Here is a 19,778-nt window from a genome sequence, read left to right as displayed (position 1 = left end):
CTGTTCTCTTTGTTATTATGGGGCTTTGTGTGTAGATTGAGGGAAAACAATTATTTAATCAATTTTAGATCAACGCTGTAATGTAACGAAATGTGGGAATAAAGGAAGGGATCTGAATACTTTCCGAATGCACTGTATAGTACTTAATTTCTTTACATTTTCATAATTTATTAACCATAGTCATATCAATCATACAATTTTATCTTGACTTCAGATAAGTGATCTGTCCTCACGATCTATATTTTTTTCTTCTACATTCTAGGATGGAGACTCCAGTCTACCACCTGAAAAACGAAATCAAGTAAGTCAACATCAATAGACGCCATGGCGTCACAATATTTTCTTACTATTTGTAGTAGTGTGGCAGTCTAAATGTGTCGACTGAAAAGTAAATGATAAACCGTGTCAAATTGGATGACCAAGGTCATGGTTTGCATTATGACTGTACTGTACTGACATAACACACTTGGCCAGCAACTTCCCTATGTCGAGGACGTTATAGTATGCTAGACTACACAGCAAATTTGCGGGTGTTAAAATCTCTGTGATGAGGTAAGTGTTCTCATTGTAATATCTGAATGTTGATTCTAGTGGGGTCGAAATTGGGATCGAAATGGGATGTGGGATCGAAATTGACACCATATGCTGTGAGTAAATTAAGTGTTATTTGAATCACAGTGGAATCAACACCAGTTGGTGTTACGACTGTGTTGCGTTAATTTCCATGAAAAAGACGTGGGAGGGGCCTCATCATATTTCCCAGCATTCTTTGTTACAGGTTGCTTTATAGAATTGTTTATTTTAATATGTATGTTACTGAATTAATTAATTGATCTTATGCTACACAAAGATAAATAAAAATTGGATTTGTTTAAAAAATATGTTAAGTGGTTAGACTTATTTCACCTGTTATTGAGATGGTTGATCCAGTTTAGATGGTTTAGGTAGTCTTATCAATCTCCCTACCTTGGCAGGCATTCTATCTGCACATGCGGGTGATTAAAAGTTCCGACTGTTGTATATCCTAAATGGATTCCAATAGGAATTATATAACACTTTGCAAGCCAGCAGAATATTACTTGCCGATGTAGCCTACAAACCAGGAGTTTTAGACCACTGTGTTAGGGTAAAACTAGGCTGTCAAAGAATAGTGTTAGGTTCTTATTTTTCAGAGTAAATAACTCAAGAACACTAGAGAAGCTTTAATTACGCTTTAACCAAGTTTAATCATTCCCAAAGGTTCTGCACAGCTGAAATCAGACAGCAAACATTTCAGACATCACCGTTTATATACATCCTACTTAAGACACTCCTCCTTACAGTTTGTCTACACAGGAAAAAAGGTAGCCAGACACTAACCCTGATTATTCCCTTAAGGGGAACTGACCTCACCTCCTGATCCACAATGTCCATCTGTCTTCCCTATATCAACACATCGCTCTCCTCTCCTACATCAAACACATTCCAAAGCCTTCTGTCTTTCTTTAGAGAACCATTAACTTCTAACATAGGAAATGAAAGAGACTATCATTCATTTACTACCTCAATGATCAAAGTTTAGCCGATTCCCAACAATGGTATTGTCAATAATGTTATGTATTCTCATAAATCATTTCATTTTTATTATAAAATATGACCTTACGCACTAACTTAGTGAAGGCTACAGGACTGAAAACCATCGATTGCAACAACCATGTCTCTGTCACTAGAAAAGGCCGTCATGGGTGCAACAGGTACCTCTAAAATTCACTCGAAAGGCACTCAGAGAAATAAATATGCTAAAGGCTTTATGTTAACACCCCAAAAATAGTTACAGTAAGTCCACAGGTGTTAATTCCATAAGACTATTAGAGCTGATGCTGTTACATTTTCTTAGTGTGCATTTATCAGCAATATTCTGATGGGTCACATACACATTTAATAAAGTGTTACATTTAACACTGTGTTAAAATTCTGATCTCACATTTGCTGTGTAGGTGTGAAAGAACAGTATCGTGTACAGTTGAAGTCTGAGGTTTATATTCACTTAGGTTGAATTAAAACACATTTTTTCAACCATTCCACAAATGTATTGTTAACAACCTGTAGTTTAGGCAAGTCGGTTAGGACATCTACTTTGTGCATGACACAAGTAATTTTTCCAACAATTGTTTACAGACAAATTTCACTTCACATAATTCACTATCACAATTCCAGTGGGTCAGATGTTAACATGCACTAATTTGACTGTGCCTTTTGAACAGCTTGGAAATTTTCAGAAAATGATGTCATGGTTTTAGAAGCTTCTGATAGACTAATTGACATCATTTGAGTCAATTGGAGGCATACCTGTGGATGTATTTCAAGGTCTTCAAACTCAGTACCTCTGCTTGACATCATGGGAAAATCTAAAGAAATCAGCCAAGACCTAAGAAAGAAAATGGTAGACCTCCACAAGTCCAGTTCATCCTTGAACAATTTCCAAACTCCTGAAGGTACCACGTTCGTCTGTACAAACAATAGTACGCAAGTAGAAATGCCATGGGACCACGCACCCGTCATACCACTCAGGAAGGATTCTGTCTCCTAGAGATGATGTGTGAAAAGTGCAAATCATTCCCAGAACAGCAAAGGACCTTGTGAAGATGCTGGAGGAAACCGGTACAAAAGTTATCTATATCCAAAGTAAAACAAGTCCTATATCGACATAAATTGAAAGGCTGCTCAGCAAGGAAGAAGCCACTGCTCCAAAACCGCCTTTAAAAAATCCAGACTACGGTTTGCAACTGCACATGGAAACATTTTGGGCTTTTTGGAGAAATGTCCTCTGGTCATTATCATTATGTGTGGGTGGCAGCATCATGTTGTGGGGGTGCTTTGCTGCAGGAAGGACTGGTGCACTTCACAAAATAGATGGCATCATGAGGTGGGAAATTGTGGCTATATTGAAGCAACATCTCAAGACATCAGTCACAAAGTTAAAGCTTGGTCGCAATTGGTTCTTCCAAATGGACAATGACCAAGCATACTTCCAAAGTCGTGGCAAAATGGCTTAAAGTCAAGGTATTGGAGTGGCTATCCCAAAGCCCTGACTTCAATCCCATAGAAAATTTGTGGGCAGAACTGAAACAGTGTGTGCGAGCAAGGAGGCCTACAAACCTGACTCGGTTACACCAGCTCTGTCAGGAGGAGTGGGCCAAAATTCACCCAACTTATTGTGGAAGGCTACCTGAAAAGTTTATCCCCAAGTTAAACAATTGACAGGCAATGCTACCAAATACTAATTGAGTGTATGTAAACCTCTGACCCACTGGGAATGTGATGAAAGAAATAAAATATTAAATAAATAATTATCTACTATTATTCTGTCATTTCACATTCTTTAGGATCACTTTATTTTAACTGACCTAAGACAGGGAATTTTACTTGGATTAAATGTATTTGGCTAAGGTGTATGTGAACTTCTGACTTCAGCTGTACATATCATTCACTCTATCAGTTGAATTTGGCCCAGCTGTTGAGAGACTCCAGACAAAGGAGTAAGCAGCTGTCTGAAGAGGTGAAGGAGCTGAGTCAACGACTGGCTGAGGCCCAGGGGGATAACAAGGTATGATATCCTTAAGGGATGGGGTCAATTCTTTTTCAATTCAGGAAGTAAACTGAAATTCAAATTTTCATCATTTGAAAAACAATTCAGTTTACTTCCTGACAGTGCAGCAATGGTTTACGCACATTTGAAATCCAACAGTGGAGTTACATTCCAAATTGAAATGGAATTGACTCTGTCCTCCCCCTACTCTCCCACAGCTCCTGCGGATGACCATAGCCAGACAGAGGTTGGGGGATGAAGAGGTGGGGGCAAGGCACTTCCAGGCCTATGAGCGGGAGGACCTGGTCCAGCAGTTGGAGATGGCACGAGAGCAGGTGAGGAATGGAACGGTTGTGCCATAATTTGTAACTGTTGGGATCTAAACCCCGGGCTACCACTCAGGAAACCAACTTCTTTAACATTCGACCAAGAGGAAATTCCAGGGCCGGGCTACCTCATTGCAAATGTGTGAGTCTGATTCACCTCTGCTACATTTGGTTGAGTGGTACTGCGACTAATTGCATTGGACCACATGTTCACTCTAGAGACCAGGGTTCAATTCCCCGGTCTGGTACTTCTGAACTGTTTCCACCCTCATCTCTCTCCTTTTTACTCTCTTACATACATGTAAAAATTCTGAACAAGACTGCATTCTCTTATTTTTTTTAATCAAAGTTGTACATTTACATTACATTTAAGTCATTTAGCAGACGCTCTTATCCAGAGCGACTTACAAATTGGTGCATTCACCTTATGTAGAATAAGTTGTCCTGCAAAGAGGGTATGGTGGTGGGTTAATAAAAGAAGCAAGTGTGAGGAACATACCTTGGGTGACGTTGGAAACAACACTAATGGCAGAATGAAGTTGTACAGATGGTTTTAATATTTTCATATAGCAAGATAAGAGATCAATTGTCACTACCATATTCCCAACCAACCATAGTTCAGCCTATGTTGCCCACTCATTATGCAAGGCAGTGTTGGAGGTTTGTCACAATCTGTAATATTATAGGTATTTATAAGGCATCTCTTACAATGTTTGAAATGCCTTGCAAAGTTTGAAATCTTACATGTTGTGGTTTTTTTGTGTCCTAGAATGAGGAGCTGGAGCACAGTGTGAAATCTCTGACGGATGAGCTGCAGGATGTGAGGGCTGAGCGTAACGTGTTCCAGGAAAAGGCCCAGCGGCTGAACCACGAGGTGAACCACATCTTGGGGGGACACGAGTGTCGGATTCTAGACGTAGATGCACTCTGCATGGAGAACAGGTGTGTTTGTGTGTGGGAGAACATAATGTATGTAATATCTGTAATGTTTTACTGAATGCAATAAGGATGTTCATGAACAACTTTCTTCACAATGTATGACTTTGGGCATTTGTTTTGGAATACTTTTTAAATAAACTGTTTTCTTTCAGATATTTACACGAGCGGTTCAAACAACTGCAGGAGGAGGTCACCATGCTCAAAATGAATGTCATGAAGTACAAGGTATTGTAAGCAACATATAAACAAGCCTTTAACATTGTTGTGTGAATAGTACTAATAATACTATAGAATAGAACAATCCTTAGAGATGATCTTAAGTATCATATCTACTCAAGGCCTTATTTGGTCAAAGCTGGTAACTGAGTTTCTGGGCTCATGTTCAAATGTCAATTAAAATGTCATCTTTAGTGACAGTTTTGTTGCCAAGATGGCACCCATATCAGTTGTAGCTCTCAAACAAAGTTTGACAAACTGTATGATTATCGGTATGTTTTTTTTACATGGTAATGTTTTTTTTTTCACAGTTTGTATGGTTCACAATCCTCTACTACTACACATGCTCAATCATGTTAGTGAACAGGGGTATACAATATATCATATGAATATTTTACTGGTTTTCAGAGTGCTCTGGAGAGCAGGAAGAACTCCAAGACTTATGGCAAAGCTAACAGCAGTGCACTCACTGGGGTGCTCTCTGCCAAACAAGGTACTGCACAAACCGTTCCCCTACTCATCTTTCTGTTAGTATTTTGTTCATTAGTTCATAATGCAAATCAATCATTGTACTCTATCTTGAAACCGTACACACTTCCAGACTTGGAGTTAGAAAACACATTTTTGGGGGATTGTATTAACAGTGGACTGATGAACAAAATAATAAACATTTTATTTGTATGTAGTTTTTTGTTTATTCGTAGTAGACCTATTGAGACCTAGGTCTCTTTTTGAAATGTGACCTGCAAACACAAATATACACACAGAGTACCAGTCAAAAGTTTGGACACCTACTCATTCAAGGGTTTTTCTTTATTTTTACTATTTTCTATATTGTAGTATAATAGTGAAGGCATCAAAACTATGAAATAACACATGTAGTAACCAGAAAAGTGTTAAACAAATAAAAAATATTGTATATTTGAGATTCTTCAAAGTAGCCACCCTTTACCTTGATGACAGCTTTGCACACTCTTGGCATTCTCTAAACCAGCTATGCCTGGAATGCTTTTCCAACAGCCTTGAAGGAGTTCCCACATATGCTGAGCACTTCTTGGCTGCTTTTCCTTCACTCTGCGGTCTAACTCATCACAAACCATCTCAATTCGGTTGATTGTGGAGGCCAGGTCATTTGATGCAGCACTCCATCACTCTCCTTCTTGGTCAATTAGCGGCTTACACAGCCTGGAGGTGTGTTGGGTCATTGTCCTGTTGAAAAACAAAATATAGTCCTACTAAGCGCAAACCAGATGGGATGGCGTATCTCTGCAGAATCCTATAGTAGCCATGCTTGTTAAGTGTGCCTTGAATTATAAATAAATCAGACTGTGTCACCAGCAAGCACCCCCAGCAATTTGACCATGAAGGCCTGGTTCACGCAGTCTCCTCTGAACAGTTAGTTGATGTTGAAATGTGTCTGTTACTTGAACTCTGTAGCATTTATTTGGGCTGCAATTTCTGAGGCTGCTAATTCTAATGAACTTATCCTCTGCAGCAGAGGTAACTCTGGGTCTTCCTTACCTGTGGTGGTCCTCATGGGAGCCGGTTTCATCATAGCACTTGATGGTCTTGAAATTTTCCAGATTGACTGACCATGTCTTAAAGTAATGGACTGTCTCTTCTCTTTGCTTATTTGAGCTGTTCTTGCTATAATATGGATTTGGTCTTTTAACAAACAGGGCTATTTTCTTTATACCACCCCTACCTTGTCACAACAGAAATGATTGGCTCAAACGCATTAAGAAGAAAATACATTCTACAAATTAACTTTTAACAAGGCCCACCTGTTAATTGAAATGCATTCCAGGTGACTACCTCATGAAGCTGGTTAAGAGAATGCCACGAGTGTGCAAAGCTGTCATCAAGGCAAAAGGTGGCTACTTTTGAAGAATCTCAAATATAAAATGTATTTTGATTTAACACTTTTGTTTACTTGATTCCATATGTGTTATTTCATAGAAAATTAATTGTAAAAATAAAGAAAATCCCTTGAATGAGTAGATGTCCAAACTTTTGACTGGTACTATACATTATATTAAAATGCAAATACACAGTCATGGTAAACATCACAAGTAAACATCACAAATCACCCAGAAACAGTTACATTGCTCCACAAATAATTCCCCAATCCAATACTCTAAACTGCACGAAAAGAACCTTGAGATGAAATATATTTAGAATTTTGTTACAGCAATAGAGTGCATTAAAACTAAAAGCAGATTTACCTAGCTTGGTGGAGACCCTATGAACCTAGAGTTAACCAATCCTGTTAACTGGTTAGGCAACTCTGTGTCTCTACTTGAAACGCAAAGTGAGATAAGATGGAGGTTATTGAAGGATCAAAACTCACCTGTAACAAAAAGAAGGGCAGTATTGTAGATGGCATCCCATTTAAGAGTAGTAGCAGCTGCACTTTGATAAATAACCAAATTTAAACGCAACATGTTAAGTGTTGGTTTCATGAGCTGAAATAAAAGATCCAAGACATTTTCCATAATCACAAACTTATTTCTCTCATTGTGTGCACAAATGTGTAAGTTGCTCTGGATAAGAGCGTCTGCTAAATGACTTAAATGTAAATGTAAATGTAAACTTGTTTACATCTGTGTTAGTGAGCATTCCTCCTTTGCCAACATAATCCACCCACTTGACAGGTGTGGCATATCAAGATTAAACAGCGTGATTATTAAACAGGTGCATCTTGTGCTGTGGATAATAAAAAGCCAGTCTAAAATGTGCAGTTTGTCACAACACAATGCTACAGATGTCTTGAGCTTTGAGGGAGCATGCAATTGGCATGCTGAATGCAGGAATGTCCACCAGATCTGTTGCCAGAGAATTACATTTCTCTACCATAAGCTACCTCCAATGTTTTAGAGAATTTGGCAGTGCGTCCAATCGGCCTCACAACCACAGACCAGATGTAACCACACCAGCCCAGGATCTCCACAGCCGGCTTATTAACCTGCGGGATCGTCTGAGAACAGCTGATGAAACTGTGGGTTTGCACAACTGAAGAATTTCTGCGCAAACTGTCACAAACCGTCTCAGGGAAGCTCATCTGTGTGCTCATCATCCTCATTAGGGTCTTGACCTCCTGACTGCAGTTTTGTCGTTACTGACTTCAATGGGTAAATTCTCCCCTTCAATGGCCACTGGCACCCTGGAGAGTGTGCTCTTCACGGATTAATCCTGGTTTCAACTGACCCTGGCAGTTGGCATTGTGTGATGTCGTGGAAATGTCCTGTATTTACCAAATCATGAGAGCAAACCACACAAGTCAGAGTTATCATAAAGTCCATCTTTAATTATATGAGCTCCATCACAACCCTGTGACTCTCAGATCAATTCAGTGCCAGACAACATTGGCCATAATTTATCGTTCAGCTTTGTCTCCTATACTATGTCCTTTTCTCAAACTCAGAACCATAAAACAAATCTTCATATCAACAGGCATATATATAAAATCCACTCCTCCTTGACAAGATCACAGAGACACATTGACTGACACACAGACATTGTGGAGCCAAGAGATACATGCTTGACCTCTCCCCTCTTTGCGGCCCACGTAACTTAGTCCTGACAGAGAACAGATGACTGCAACCCCGCCACAGTATTATACAAACACATTCTGATGAGAAGTAACTTACAAACATATGATGAATATAAAACATCTTACCTATGTTACCAACTAATTCTGATTATTCCCCAACAGTGGGTGAGCGGTTTGCTGACAAACATTGCGAACAGAGTGCCCCACTGTGGGGGTAGGGTTACGGTATGGGCAGGCATAAACTACGGACAACAACCGCAATTGCATTTTATTGATGGCAATTTGAATGCACAGATACCGTGACAAAATGTGTACAGTTCCTTGCAACATGGGGAGGCCCATTGTCATGCCATTCATCCGCTGCCATCACCTCATGTTTCAGCATGATAATGCTCTCCCCCATGTTGCAAGGAACTGTACACATTTCCTGGACTTTCAAAATCTCCCAGTTCTTCCATGGCCTGCGTACTCACCAGATATGTCACCCATTGAGCATGTTTGAGCATGCTCTGGATAAACGTGTTCCAGTTCCCGCCAATATCCAGCAATATCCACTTTTCACAACCATTGAAGAGGAGTGGGTCAACATTCCAAAAGCCACAATCAACAGCCTGATCAACTCTGATGGAGATGTTTTGCGCTGCATGAGGCAAATGGTAGTCACACAAGATACTGACTGTTTTTGTGATCCACGCCCCTAAGGTATCTGTGACGAACAGATGCATGCCCGTCTTCCCAGTCATGTGAAATCCATAGCTTAGGGCCTCGTCTGTATACGTATATACTGTACTCTATATCATCTACTGCATCCTTATGTAATACATATATCACTAGCCACTTTAACTATGCCACTTTGTTTACATACTCATCTCATATGTATATACTGCACTCAATACCATCTACTGTATCTTGCCTATGCCGCTCTGTACCATCACCCATTCATATATTTTATGTACATATTCTTTATCCCCTTACACTTGTGTCTATAAGGTAGTAGTTTTGGAATTGTTAGCTAGATTACTTGTTGGTTATTACTGCATTGTCGGAACTAGAAGCACAAGCATTTCGCTACACTCGCATTAACATCTGCTATAAAATAACATTTGATTTGATAATAATTTATTTACATTTTCTGTAATTCAGTAAAGTCTTTGAAGTTGTTGCATGTTGAGTCTATTTTTCTTCAGTGTAATATCACCAAGAACAGATAAAAAAGGTTGACTGAATAATCTGCTTAATGAGCTCATCCATGTTAAAAAATAAATCAATGTAAAATCCATATCAACCCAAGTGCCTAAGTACTTACAGTTGAAGTCGGAAGTTTACATACACTTAGGTTGGAGTCATTAACTCGTTTTTCAACCACTCCACAAATTTCTTGTTAACAAACTATAGTTTTGGCAAGACTGTTAGGACTTCTACTTTGTACATGACACAAGTAATTTTTCCAACAATTGTTTACAGACAGATTATTTCACTTATAATTCGCTGTATCACAATTCCATTGGGTCGGAATAATGCTTTATGACAGTGTCAAAGTGTATTTTCGACAAGTTATTTAAAATGTTATGGAAAAAACATGACTGTAAAGATTTCATTACAACAATAGAAAAATTACTTTTTATTTTATTTTATTTTTTACAATTTCAAACAAAAGGAAACTTCTTGGCAGTAAAACAACTAATCTGAGTAAATGTGGGTTTTGATGTGTGTAGGTGTCATAACAGCCATAAAATAACACACTGTCTCAACCGGTGTAAATATATGGGTCATGACATGTTACTGACAAGCTGTCAGCTGTTATGACATGGTTATGACGCTGGGTGTCGAGTAAAGTGTTACCTCATTTTCCTCTAAAGCCAGTGCTGATGTAGATATCTCTGAACATTGTGTCAGTTCTCTGCACATTTCATTTTAGATGATGAATACATAATCAAAATGCCAACATCCCTCTGTATCCAGCTAACATGCTCTTGCACCATGCATTTACTTCCATACGCAATACGCATCAAAATGCAAAGCTATCCAAGATGGACACTAAACTTAAACCCCCCAAAACATATGCCTAGGCAAACATAATCACAGACTAAATCTATTGGTCTTTTTTTTCTGATCATCTTACCTATCTTAATGGAATTTGTGTGTGTTCAGTGCAGGAATTATTGCTTTCTGAGGACAACGTATGCAGTCTCCCTGTCACGTCTCAGTCCATCTCAGACCTCAAGTCCCTGGCCACAGCCCTACTGGAAACTATCCATGAGAAGAACCTGGTCATTCAGCACCAGCGCCAAACCAACAAGTAGGGAGCTCTTCTACTCTGTAGAAATGTTTTAATTCCTTTCTTCTTAATCAGAATTTCTTCTGTTTTTCTAACTCTCATGAACAATTTCCTCTAGTTACTCTGTAAGTGGCCCCTATACCATGTACTCAATTATTGCATTTCTACCTGTAACGTGATGAACATCTCACCTCAGTGAATACAGTCTGTAACTCTTCCTATGTTGTTTAACTCTTCCTATGTAAACAGGATTCTGGGAAACCGAGTAGGGGAGCTTGAGAAGAAACTGAAGACTCTAGAGGTCTCGGGATTATGGAGCCTCCCAGGTCTCTGCCACACACTGTTTATTTTTTGGTTCCGAGGTCATTTTTATTATTTTAGAATTTATATCATGATGAATAATGAGTAACTTACTAGCCTGTATGTATACCTTGCAAATATAAATGTGGACCTCGAAGCCAGTTCCATGATTGATTTTCATTTCCCTGCTGTAATCAGGGACTTATTTAGATCCTGGGACACCAGGTGGATGCAATTAATTATCAGGTAGAACAGAAAACCAGCAATACTCCAGACCCCCAGGCTCGCATTTGAATGCCCCTGCTGTATACATTAATAAATGCTGTTTGAAAGTGGCATGACCTAATATAAATAGAGTATTATTGGGTGGCATGAGGCACCATTAACTGGTGACTCATACTGATAGCTTTTGATCCTGTATGTGGTCACTGGCCAGTATTATTGTTACCCAGTCACTATTGTCAAACTATGAATGATTTTGATTGATGTTCCATCTCTCCCACTGTACTGAGTTTCTTCTCTCTTTTCCTTCTGCTTTCTGGAGGCCTGACTTACAATGTGTCTCTGGGATTCTCTGGAAGTATGTTTCCACTGCTTTACTTTACTTCACTAATATTATACTATACTATAGTGCACTAACATTTTTATTTTATTTTTAAAGTTGCTTGCTTTATCTCCATCCTGTCCCTGAAAATATCCATGGTAAACTTGTTTTGCTATATTTATACTTCGCAATCCCCACTGCATGCAATCTTTGAGATAAGTCTGTTTTTTTACAGAGAAGAAAATACACCAATGCAACAAAACCATACTTCTAAAAATTTGAGTCACTGCAGAAAGCCTGACCGGCCTTCAAAATAATAAGGCCGGTCAGGCAGAGAGAAAGTCACAATGCTGTCCCTGTCTTTCTTGTCTACAGTGTGAACCCAAAAATAAACCTAACTATATTTTTCTGAACATTCTTTCTTTCTCACTGGATGGGAAGAATGTCCTTTGCACTGATCCCTGTAAACCCAGAATCGACTGAAGAGGGGTAGCCTGGTCCCACATCTGTTTGAGCTGCATAGTCAACTCGTATGGTCGTTTCTGCATTTGTGTGCTACACAGCACAAACTGATCTGGGCCCAGTCCAGAAGAGAAGCCACTCTGAAGCCACACCCTATATTTACCCTGTCCCTTCTACAGTATGATGTATCCAAAAATAAGGGATGCTCTGCCCAGTCACACAACACTGAGACGCCGTGGTTGCCAGTTCTTTGTATTGTAAATTCATTACAAGTAAAGATCTTGGCTTTTATGTGCAGGGTAGGTTGGGAGTATAATATTTTTGTCAATACAGTTGCTGACGTGATCTAGTAGAAATATGTGACAATTGTTGCAACATGGTTATGTTAACACTGTACAGGCATTACGACTTGTTATTATACCAAAAGTGTAATATGGCCCTCCCGAGTGGCGCAGTGGTCTAAGGCACTGCATCGCAGTGCTAGTAACCGGGAGACCTGTGAGACGGCGCACAATTGACCCAGCGTCGTCCGGGTTAGGGGAGGGTTTGGCCGGCCGGAATGTCCTTGTGCCATTGACTCATGTGCACGCTGACATGGTCGCCAGGAGTACGGTGTTTCCTCCGACACATTGGTGCGGCTGGCTTCCGGGTTTAGCAAGCAGTGTGTCAAGAAGTAGTGCGGCTTGGCGGGGTCGTGCTTCGGAGACGCATGGCTCTCGACCTTAGTCTCTCCTGTACTAGAGTTTTAGTGATGGGACAAGACCGTAAACTACCAATTTGGATATCACAAAAAAGGGGTAAAAAATAGTGCTTGTAATATAATTTGGCTTGTTTTGTGATAGGAGGGAGAGATGACATCATCCTGAATGAAACTCTGCAGCCTAGCTCCACTGTGACAAGCTCTGAGGAGAAGAAAGTACCATCCAATGAGCACGAAGTACCCCCTACTGAGCACGAAGTACCCCCCAATGTGCAGGATGTACCCCCCAATGTGCAGGATGTAACCCCCAATGAGCAGGATGTAACCCCCAATGAGCAGGAAGTACCTCCCACTGACCACAAAGTACCCCCTACTGAGCAAGAAGTACCTTCCACTGTGCAGTCTACCACAGGTAAGAATATTCTATGTAATTATATGGGGCTAACTGTATAAATAGCCATTTTACATTCCAATTATCATGCATTATATAGCGTAATGTATCTTTCACTGGCTCTTATGTACTATATTGTTAATTTGTATTACAGCAGATGACTATACCATTCTCATTGCTGCCAATTTGGTTCTGGGTGTTGAAATCAATGTTAGTAATGCTGCTACATTTCAATTACACCATAACATTCTCAATTCTTTTGACCATAGAGCAGAGGATGACAAGGTAGCCAATGACGTGCAGATCCCCGTCCCCGTCCCAAGACGTGGGGGGGGGGGGTTACCCAGTGTGACGGGGGATACAGAAATAAGCACCAAGGAGTCAGAGCCACTAGTGTCACCAGTCAGCCTGGACACATCCAAGCAAAACTTGTTAGGCAAAACTGCTGAGGAAGTGAAGGACAGACAATAAACCTGGATGAATGTCAGACTGTCGACCAATCACAAAGTGCAAATGAGGTCACGGTGCTTCCATGATACCAATTAGATGAGACTGTAGGCGGGACTCCATCCCCTTCCTCAAGGCCAGACTTGGACGTGTCCTCCTGTAAGACATATACAACATATCAGAGCCTCAAGGACACAAAACCCACCCAGAGAGATGTGAGTTGGTCAGATGACAACGTCTTTTGGGTGGGGTCTGAGGAGATTGACATGGCAGAGGGCTCTATGACAGAAAACACTAATCTTCCATCCTCAACATCAACCTGCAGCTCTCCTATTCAAACAAGTCCCACCCACGGGGAGAATAACCAATCACACCACAAGTCAGAACATTCAGACGATGTGAGGGTCGAGTGCTTAACGAATAAGGAGTAAGAAATCCTTCCCTTGAACAGTAGCCACTCAAATGCTGAATGATCAGACCGGGATGGGAAAACAGTGAAAAATTACAGCTACTTCAGCCAAAACCATGCCTAGATTGACACTGTAATAGAATGGGTTTCAATATTCCTGAGGGTGCATTCTGTAAAATGTCGTACTGCTTACTGGTGATTCCAAGCTCCCAAGATTTCTGAAAGAGATATTACTCTGCTACTGTTGCTGTAACGTGGAATTGAACCCTGTGGCCCTTCTATTCAGTTGTTGAAGCTGGCCTGGACTGACCAGTACAGAGAACCTACTAGCTTCTCATATGTTCTACTGCTTTTTATTTTTATTTTTATGTACACTGCTCAAAAAAATAGGGAACACTAAAATAACACATCCGAGATCTGAATGAATGAAATATTCTTATAAAATATTTTTCTTTACATAGTTGAATGTGCTGACAACAAAATCACACAAATGATCAATGGAAATCAAATGTATCAACCCATGGCGGTCTGGATTTGGAGTCACACTCAATTAAAGTGGAAAACCACACTACAGGCTGATGAGGTGGCGGATGGTCTCCTGAGGGATCTCCTCCCAGACCTGGACTAAAGCATCCGTCAACTCCTGGACAGTCTGTGGTGCAACGTGGCGTTGGTGGATGGAGTGAGACATGATGTCCCAGATGTGCTCAATTGGATTCAGGTCTGGGGAACGGGCGGGCCAGTCCATAGCATCAATGCCTTCTTCTTGCAGGAACTGCTGACACACTCCAGCCATATAAGGTCTAGCATTGTCTTGCATTAGGAGGAACCCTAGGCCAACCGCACCAGCATATGGTCTCACAAGGGGTCTGAGGATCTCATCTCGGTACCTAACAGCAGTCAGGCTGTGGAGGGCTGTGCGGCCCCCCAAAGAAATGCCACCCCACACCTGACCCACCGCCAAACCGGTCATGCTGGAGGATGTTGCAGGCAGCAGAACGTTCTCCACGGCGTCTCCAGACTCTGTCACATCTGTCACGTCTGTCACGTGCTCAGTGTGAACCTGCTTTCATCTGTGAAGAGCACAGGGCGCCAGTGGCGAATTTGCCAATCTTGGTGTTCTCTGGCAAATGCCAAACGTCTTGCTTGCACGGTGTTGGGCTGTAAGCACAACCCCCACCTGTGGACGTCGGGCCCTCATACCACCCTCATGGAGTCTTTCTGACCGTTTGAGCAGACACATGCACATTTGTGGGCTGCTGGAGGTCATTTTACAGGGCTCTGGCAGTGCTCCTCCTTACACAAAGGCGGAGGTAGTGGTCCTGCTGCTGGGTTGTTGGCCTCCTCCACGTCTCCTGATGTACTGGCCTGTCTCCTGGTAGCGCCTCCATGCTCTGGACACAACGCTGAAAGACACAGCAAACCTTCTTCCCACAGCTCGCATTGATGTCCCATCCTGGATGAGCTGCACAACCTGAGCCACTTGTGTGGGTTGTAGTAGACTCCGTCTCATGCTACCACTAGAGTGAAAGCACCGCCAGCATTCAAAAGTGACCAAAACATCAGCCACTAAGCATAGGAACTGAGAAGTGGTCTGTGGTCACCACCTGCAGAACCACTCCTTTATTGGGGGTGTCTTGCTAATTGCCTATAATTTCCACCTGTTGTCTATTCCATTTGCACAACAGCATGTGAAATGTATTGTCAATCAGTGTTGCTTCCTAAGTAGACAGTTTGATTTCACAGAAGTGTGATTGACTTGGAGTTACATTGTGTTGTCTGGGAGGGGAAAACTGAAATCTAGCTGTTATTGCCAGTGATGTTTAACTCTTTGGTCTATTAACCAATTTACAGCATGGTGACGTCACCATAGAAAGCCGAAACTCCCGCCCATGCAAACCCGCTGATTTATAAGGTCCTGCGTAGAATGTATTTTCAACCAGCAACTATCAGGAAATAACACTGATCAAATGTTTTCACACTTTTACAGTGTTAATTTCATCAGCTGTTGTACAATCTGATATTAAGAAAAACATTTAAATTTCATTTTGACTGCACTGGGCCTTAAGAGTATTGGAACATGTAAGGAGTTGCAGGTAAATCCATTTGAATTCAATCAATCACTCTTTGACAGCATCCCTTTTGATTTAATCGAAACTTTCCATACATGTTTGCCCTTGGAAGAAGTGGTCAGAGAGTGACTTTTTGGACCTGAAGGCCAAAACAATCAGGAGATAAAGGTGCTCAAAGTTGACCTATTTTGCATACCCCACCATACCATGAGATATTCATGTCTTCATTTTTTACCTTTATTTAACTAGGCAAGCCAGTTGAGAACAAATTCTTACTTTCAATGACGGCCTAAGAACGGTGGGTTAACTGCCTGCTCGGGGGCAGAACGACAGATTTGTACCTTGTCAGCTCGGGGATATGAACTTGCAACCTTTCGGTTACTAGTCCAACGCTGTAACCACTAGGCTACCCTGCCGCCCCATAAACAGTTAAGTTTGAAATCATTTTAAAAGCTTACAAACTGTGTTGTCAACCTATTTTCTTATTTATTGGAGTGCACAACAATTGAATAAAGAAATTCATTTTTAAAACTTTTAGCATCAATTATCTAAAACTAGTAAAAAGGAATTCACATCATCTGAGGTTTTAGTTTTCAAAAAATAGCTCTTGAACACAGGGTAGGTGTTATTTCATTTAAGTGTGTTAACACTTACAAGGCTGTCGGCCAGATGGCATCCCAAGCCGTGTCCTCAGAGCATGTGCCGACTAGATGGCTGGAGTGTTTACCGTCATACCGGTATTCAATCTATTCATATCCCAGTCTGTTGTCACCACTTGCTTCGAGATGTCCAACATTGTTCCTGTACCCAAGAAAGTGAAGATAACTGAACTAAATGACTAGCACTCACTACTGTCATGATGAAGTGCTTTGAGAGGCTAGTTAAGGACCATATCACCTCCACCTTACCTGACAACTTAATCCCACTACAATTCACATACTGCCCCAACAGATCCACGGACGATGCTATGGCACTGCACACTGCCCTACCCCATCTGGACAAGAGAAATATCTATATAATGCTGTAATATAATCCTGGGTCTGAAACCCTCCCTGTGCAAATGGGTCCTGGACTTCCTGACAGGCCGACCCCAAGTGGTGGAGGTAGGCAACAACACCTCCTCCAAGCTGATCCTAAACACCGAAGGCCCCACAAGGGTATGTGCTCAGCCTACTCTTATACTCCCTGTTCACCTACGACTGCGTAGCCACACGTCTCAAACGCCATCATCAAATTTGATACACTTTATATGTACAGTGCATTCGGAAAGTATTCAGACTCCTTCACTCTATCCACATTTTGTTACGTTACAGCCTCATTCTAAAGTGGATTAAATACAAAAATCCACACACACTATCCCATAGTGACAAGTGAAAACTTTTATTTTTATTTTTTTATGTATACACATTTTTTTTCCAAATAATACCTTATTCAGACCTTTTGCTATGAGACTCAATTAAGCTCAGGTGCATCCTGTTTCCATTGCTCAAGATGTAGAAACATCTCAAACATAATTGGAGTCCATCTGTGGTAAATTGATTGGACTTGATTTGGAAAGGCACACACCTGTCTGTATACGATTCCACAGTTGACAGTGCATGTCAGAGCAAAAACCAAGCCATGAGCTCTAAGGAATTGTCCTAGACAGGAGCTCCCAGATATCGTTGTTTTGAGGCACAGATCTGGGGGAAGGGTACCAAAACATTTCTGCAGCATTGAAGGTCCCCAAGAACACAGTGGCCTTCATCATTCTTAAATGGAAGAAGATTGGAACCACCAAGACTCTTCCTAGAGCTGGCAGCCTGGTCAAACTGAGCAATCTGGGGAGAAGGGCCTTGGTCGAGGATGTGACCAAGAACCAGACGATCACTCAGACAGAGCTCCAGAGTTCCTCTAAGTGCATACACACACAATAACATACACACGTACACATGTATTTTGTGTTGTAGATACAGTTGAAGTCGGAAGTTTACATACACTTAGGTTGGAGTCATTAAAACTTGTTTTTCAACCAGTCCACACATTTCTTGTTAACAAACTATAGTTTTGGCAAGTCATTTAGGACATCTACTTTGTTCTTGACACAAGTCATGTTTCCAACTTGTTTACAGCTTATTTAACTTATAATTCACTATCACAATTCCAGTGGGTCAGAAGTTTACATACAGTAAGTTGACTGTGCCTTTCAACAGCTTGGAAAATTCCAGAACCAACAATCTACCAGTGGCACCGATGGCTTTAGCCTATCAGAAATAAAAGTAGGCTAATGGACATCATTTGAGTCAATTGGAGGCATACCTGTGGAAGTATTTCAAGGCCTACCTTCAAACTCAGTGCCTCTTTGCTTGACATCATGGGAAAATCAAAAGAAATCAGCCAAGACCTCAGGAAAAAAATGGTAGACCTCCACAAGTCTGGTTCATCCTTGGGAGCAATTTCCAAACTCCTGAAGGTGCCACTTCATCTGTACAAACAATAGAACGCAAGTATAAACACCATGGGACAACGCAGCTGTCATACCGCTCAGCAAGGAGACGCGTTCTGTCTCCTAGAGATGAATGTACTTTTTAGTACAAAAAGTGCAAATCAATCCCAGAACAATAGCAAAGGACCTTGTGAAGATGCTGGAGGAAACGGGTACAAAAGTATCTATATCACCCTGTATTCAGGAGCATGTTGTGTCTCAACTAATGGCAGATATGATGTAAAATAGGGTCTAAGCTACAACGTGAAAGAAATTGGTGTTCATGCTTTTTTGGATAACTGGCGTTAAATGTTAAATAGGGACCATTTTTATTTAAAGAAATACTTTATATTATATAATTGTTTGATAACCCTGTTTGTAAGCTTTTAAATGTAAATGATGTCAATCTCAACCATTTATCTTTTCCAGTGATGAAGACCTGGATGTCTTATGGTATGGTGGGGTATGCCAAATGGATCAACTTTGAGGACCTTTATCTCTTGAATATTTTGGCATTCAGGTCCAAAAAGTTACTTCGGAGCACTTTTACAATGGGCAAATATGTATGGAAGGTTTTGTTCCAATAAAGAGACGGGTGCTGTCAAAAAAATGATAGAATTCAAATTGATTTACCTAGGTGCAATATACTGTACCATGCCATTTTGGGCATATGTCCTTCCCACTGGGCACACCACATAATTTCAACGTGGACGATCAGGTAATATTTGGTTGAGGCATTGATCAATGAGATTATAACCTATTATTTCCCCACTCAAAAAGACAGCCAGAAGTTTGTTGAATTTCCAATGTGTTATCACTACTTTCAACCATCAAAAAGCACACTGCTTGGCTAGTATCTGCTTGGATAGTTCCATCAGTGCCACTGGGGGATTGTTGGTTGAGTTGAAGACATGAATCCAACATAATTTGTCAACAATTTATTCAGCTAGTTACTGTATTATAAAAGTGATATTGTGTTTGGTTGTCAACACAAACAAATATAAACATTTGAAAGAGATGTATCTACTGCTTGGAAAGTTCCATCTGTCCTATATTCTTTAACTTTAATTTTCAGTTGAATCCAACATATCAATAATTAACTTGTCAAC

General features: G+C 40.8%; 1 protein-coding gene across 3 annotated transcripts in view; it reads left to right on the top strand.

Annotated features, from left to right (window-relative positions):
* Nucleotides 1–19,778, top strand: part of LOC124012547 (coiled-coil domain-containing protein 149-like) — a 35,098-nt gene that overhangs the window by 7,509 nt on the left and 7,811 nt on the right. The window contains exons 3-13 of one of the 3 annotated variants that reach the window (XM_046326298.1): nt 263–301; nt 3,479–3,586; nt 3,787–3,903; nt 4,664–4,836; nt 4,986–5,058; nt 5,458–5,542; nt 10,754–10,901; nt 11,130–11,206; nt 11,725–11,760; nt 13,029–13,298; nt 13,547–14,600. In XM_046326298.1, the coding sequence (XP_046182254.1) occupies nt 263–301; nt 3,479–3,586; nt 3,787–3,903; nt 4,664–4,836; nt 4,986–5,058; nt 5,458–5,542; nt 10,754–10,901; nt 11,130–11,206; nt 11,725–11,760; nt 13,029–13,298; nt 13,547–13,566 (1,146 nt within the window). In that variant the 3' untranslated portion in view covers nt 13,567–14,600. Of the gene's footprint in view, nt 1–262; nt 302–3,478; nt 3,587–3,786; nt 3,904–4,663; nt 4,837–4,985; nt 5,059–5,457; nt 5,543–10,753; nt 10,902–11,129; nt 11,207–11,724; nt 11,761–13,028; nt 13,299–13,546; nt 14,601–19,778 lie in introns of those variants that run through there. The other 2 variants (XM_046326299.1, XM_046326301.1) reach the window with 2 other exon arrangements.

This window comes from Oncorhynchus gorbuscha, linkage group LG24, assembly GCF_021184085.1.
Source record: "Oncorhynchus gorbuscha isolate QuinsamMale2020 ecotype Even-year linkage group LG24, OgorEven_v1.0, whole genome shotgun sequence".
Taxonomy (NCBI): Eukaryota; Metazoa; Chordata; class Actinopteri; order Salmoniformes; family Salmonidae; genus Oncorhynchus; species Oncorhynchus gorbuscha.
Note: the sequence above shows the minus strand (reverse complement) of the source record. Positions and strands in the feature narration are given on the sequence as shown.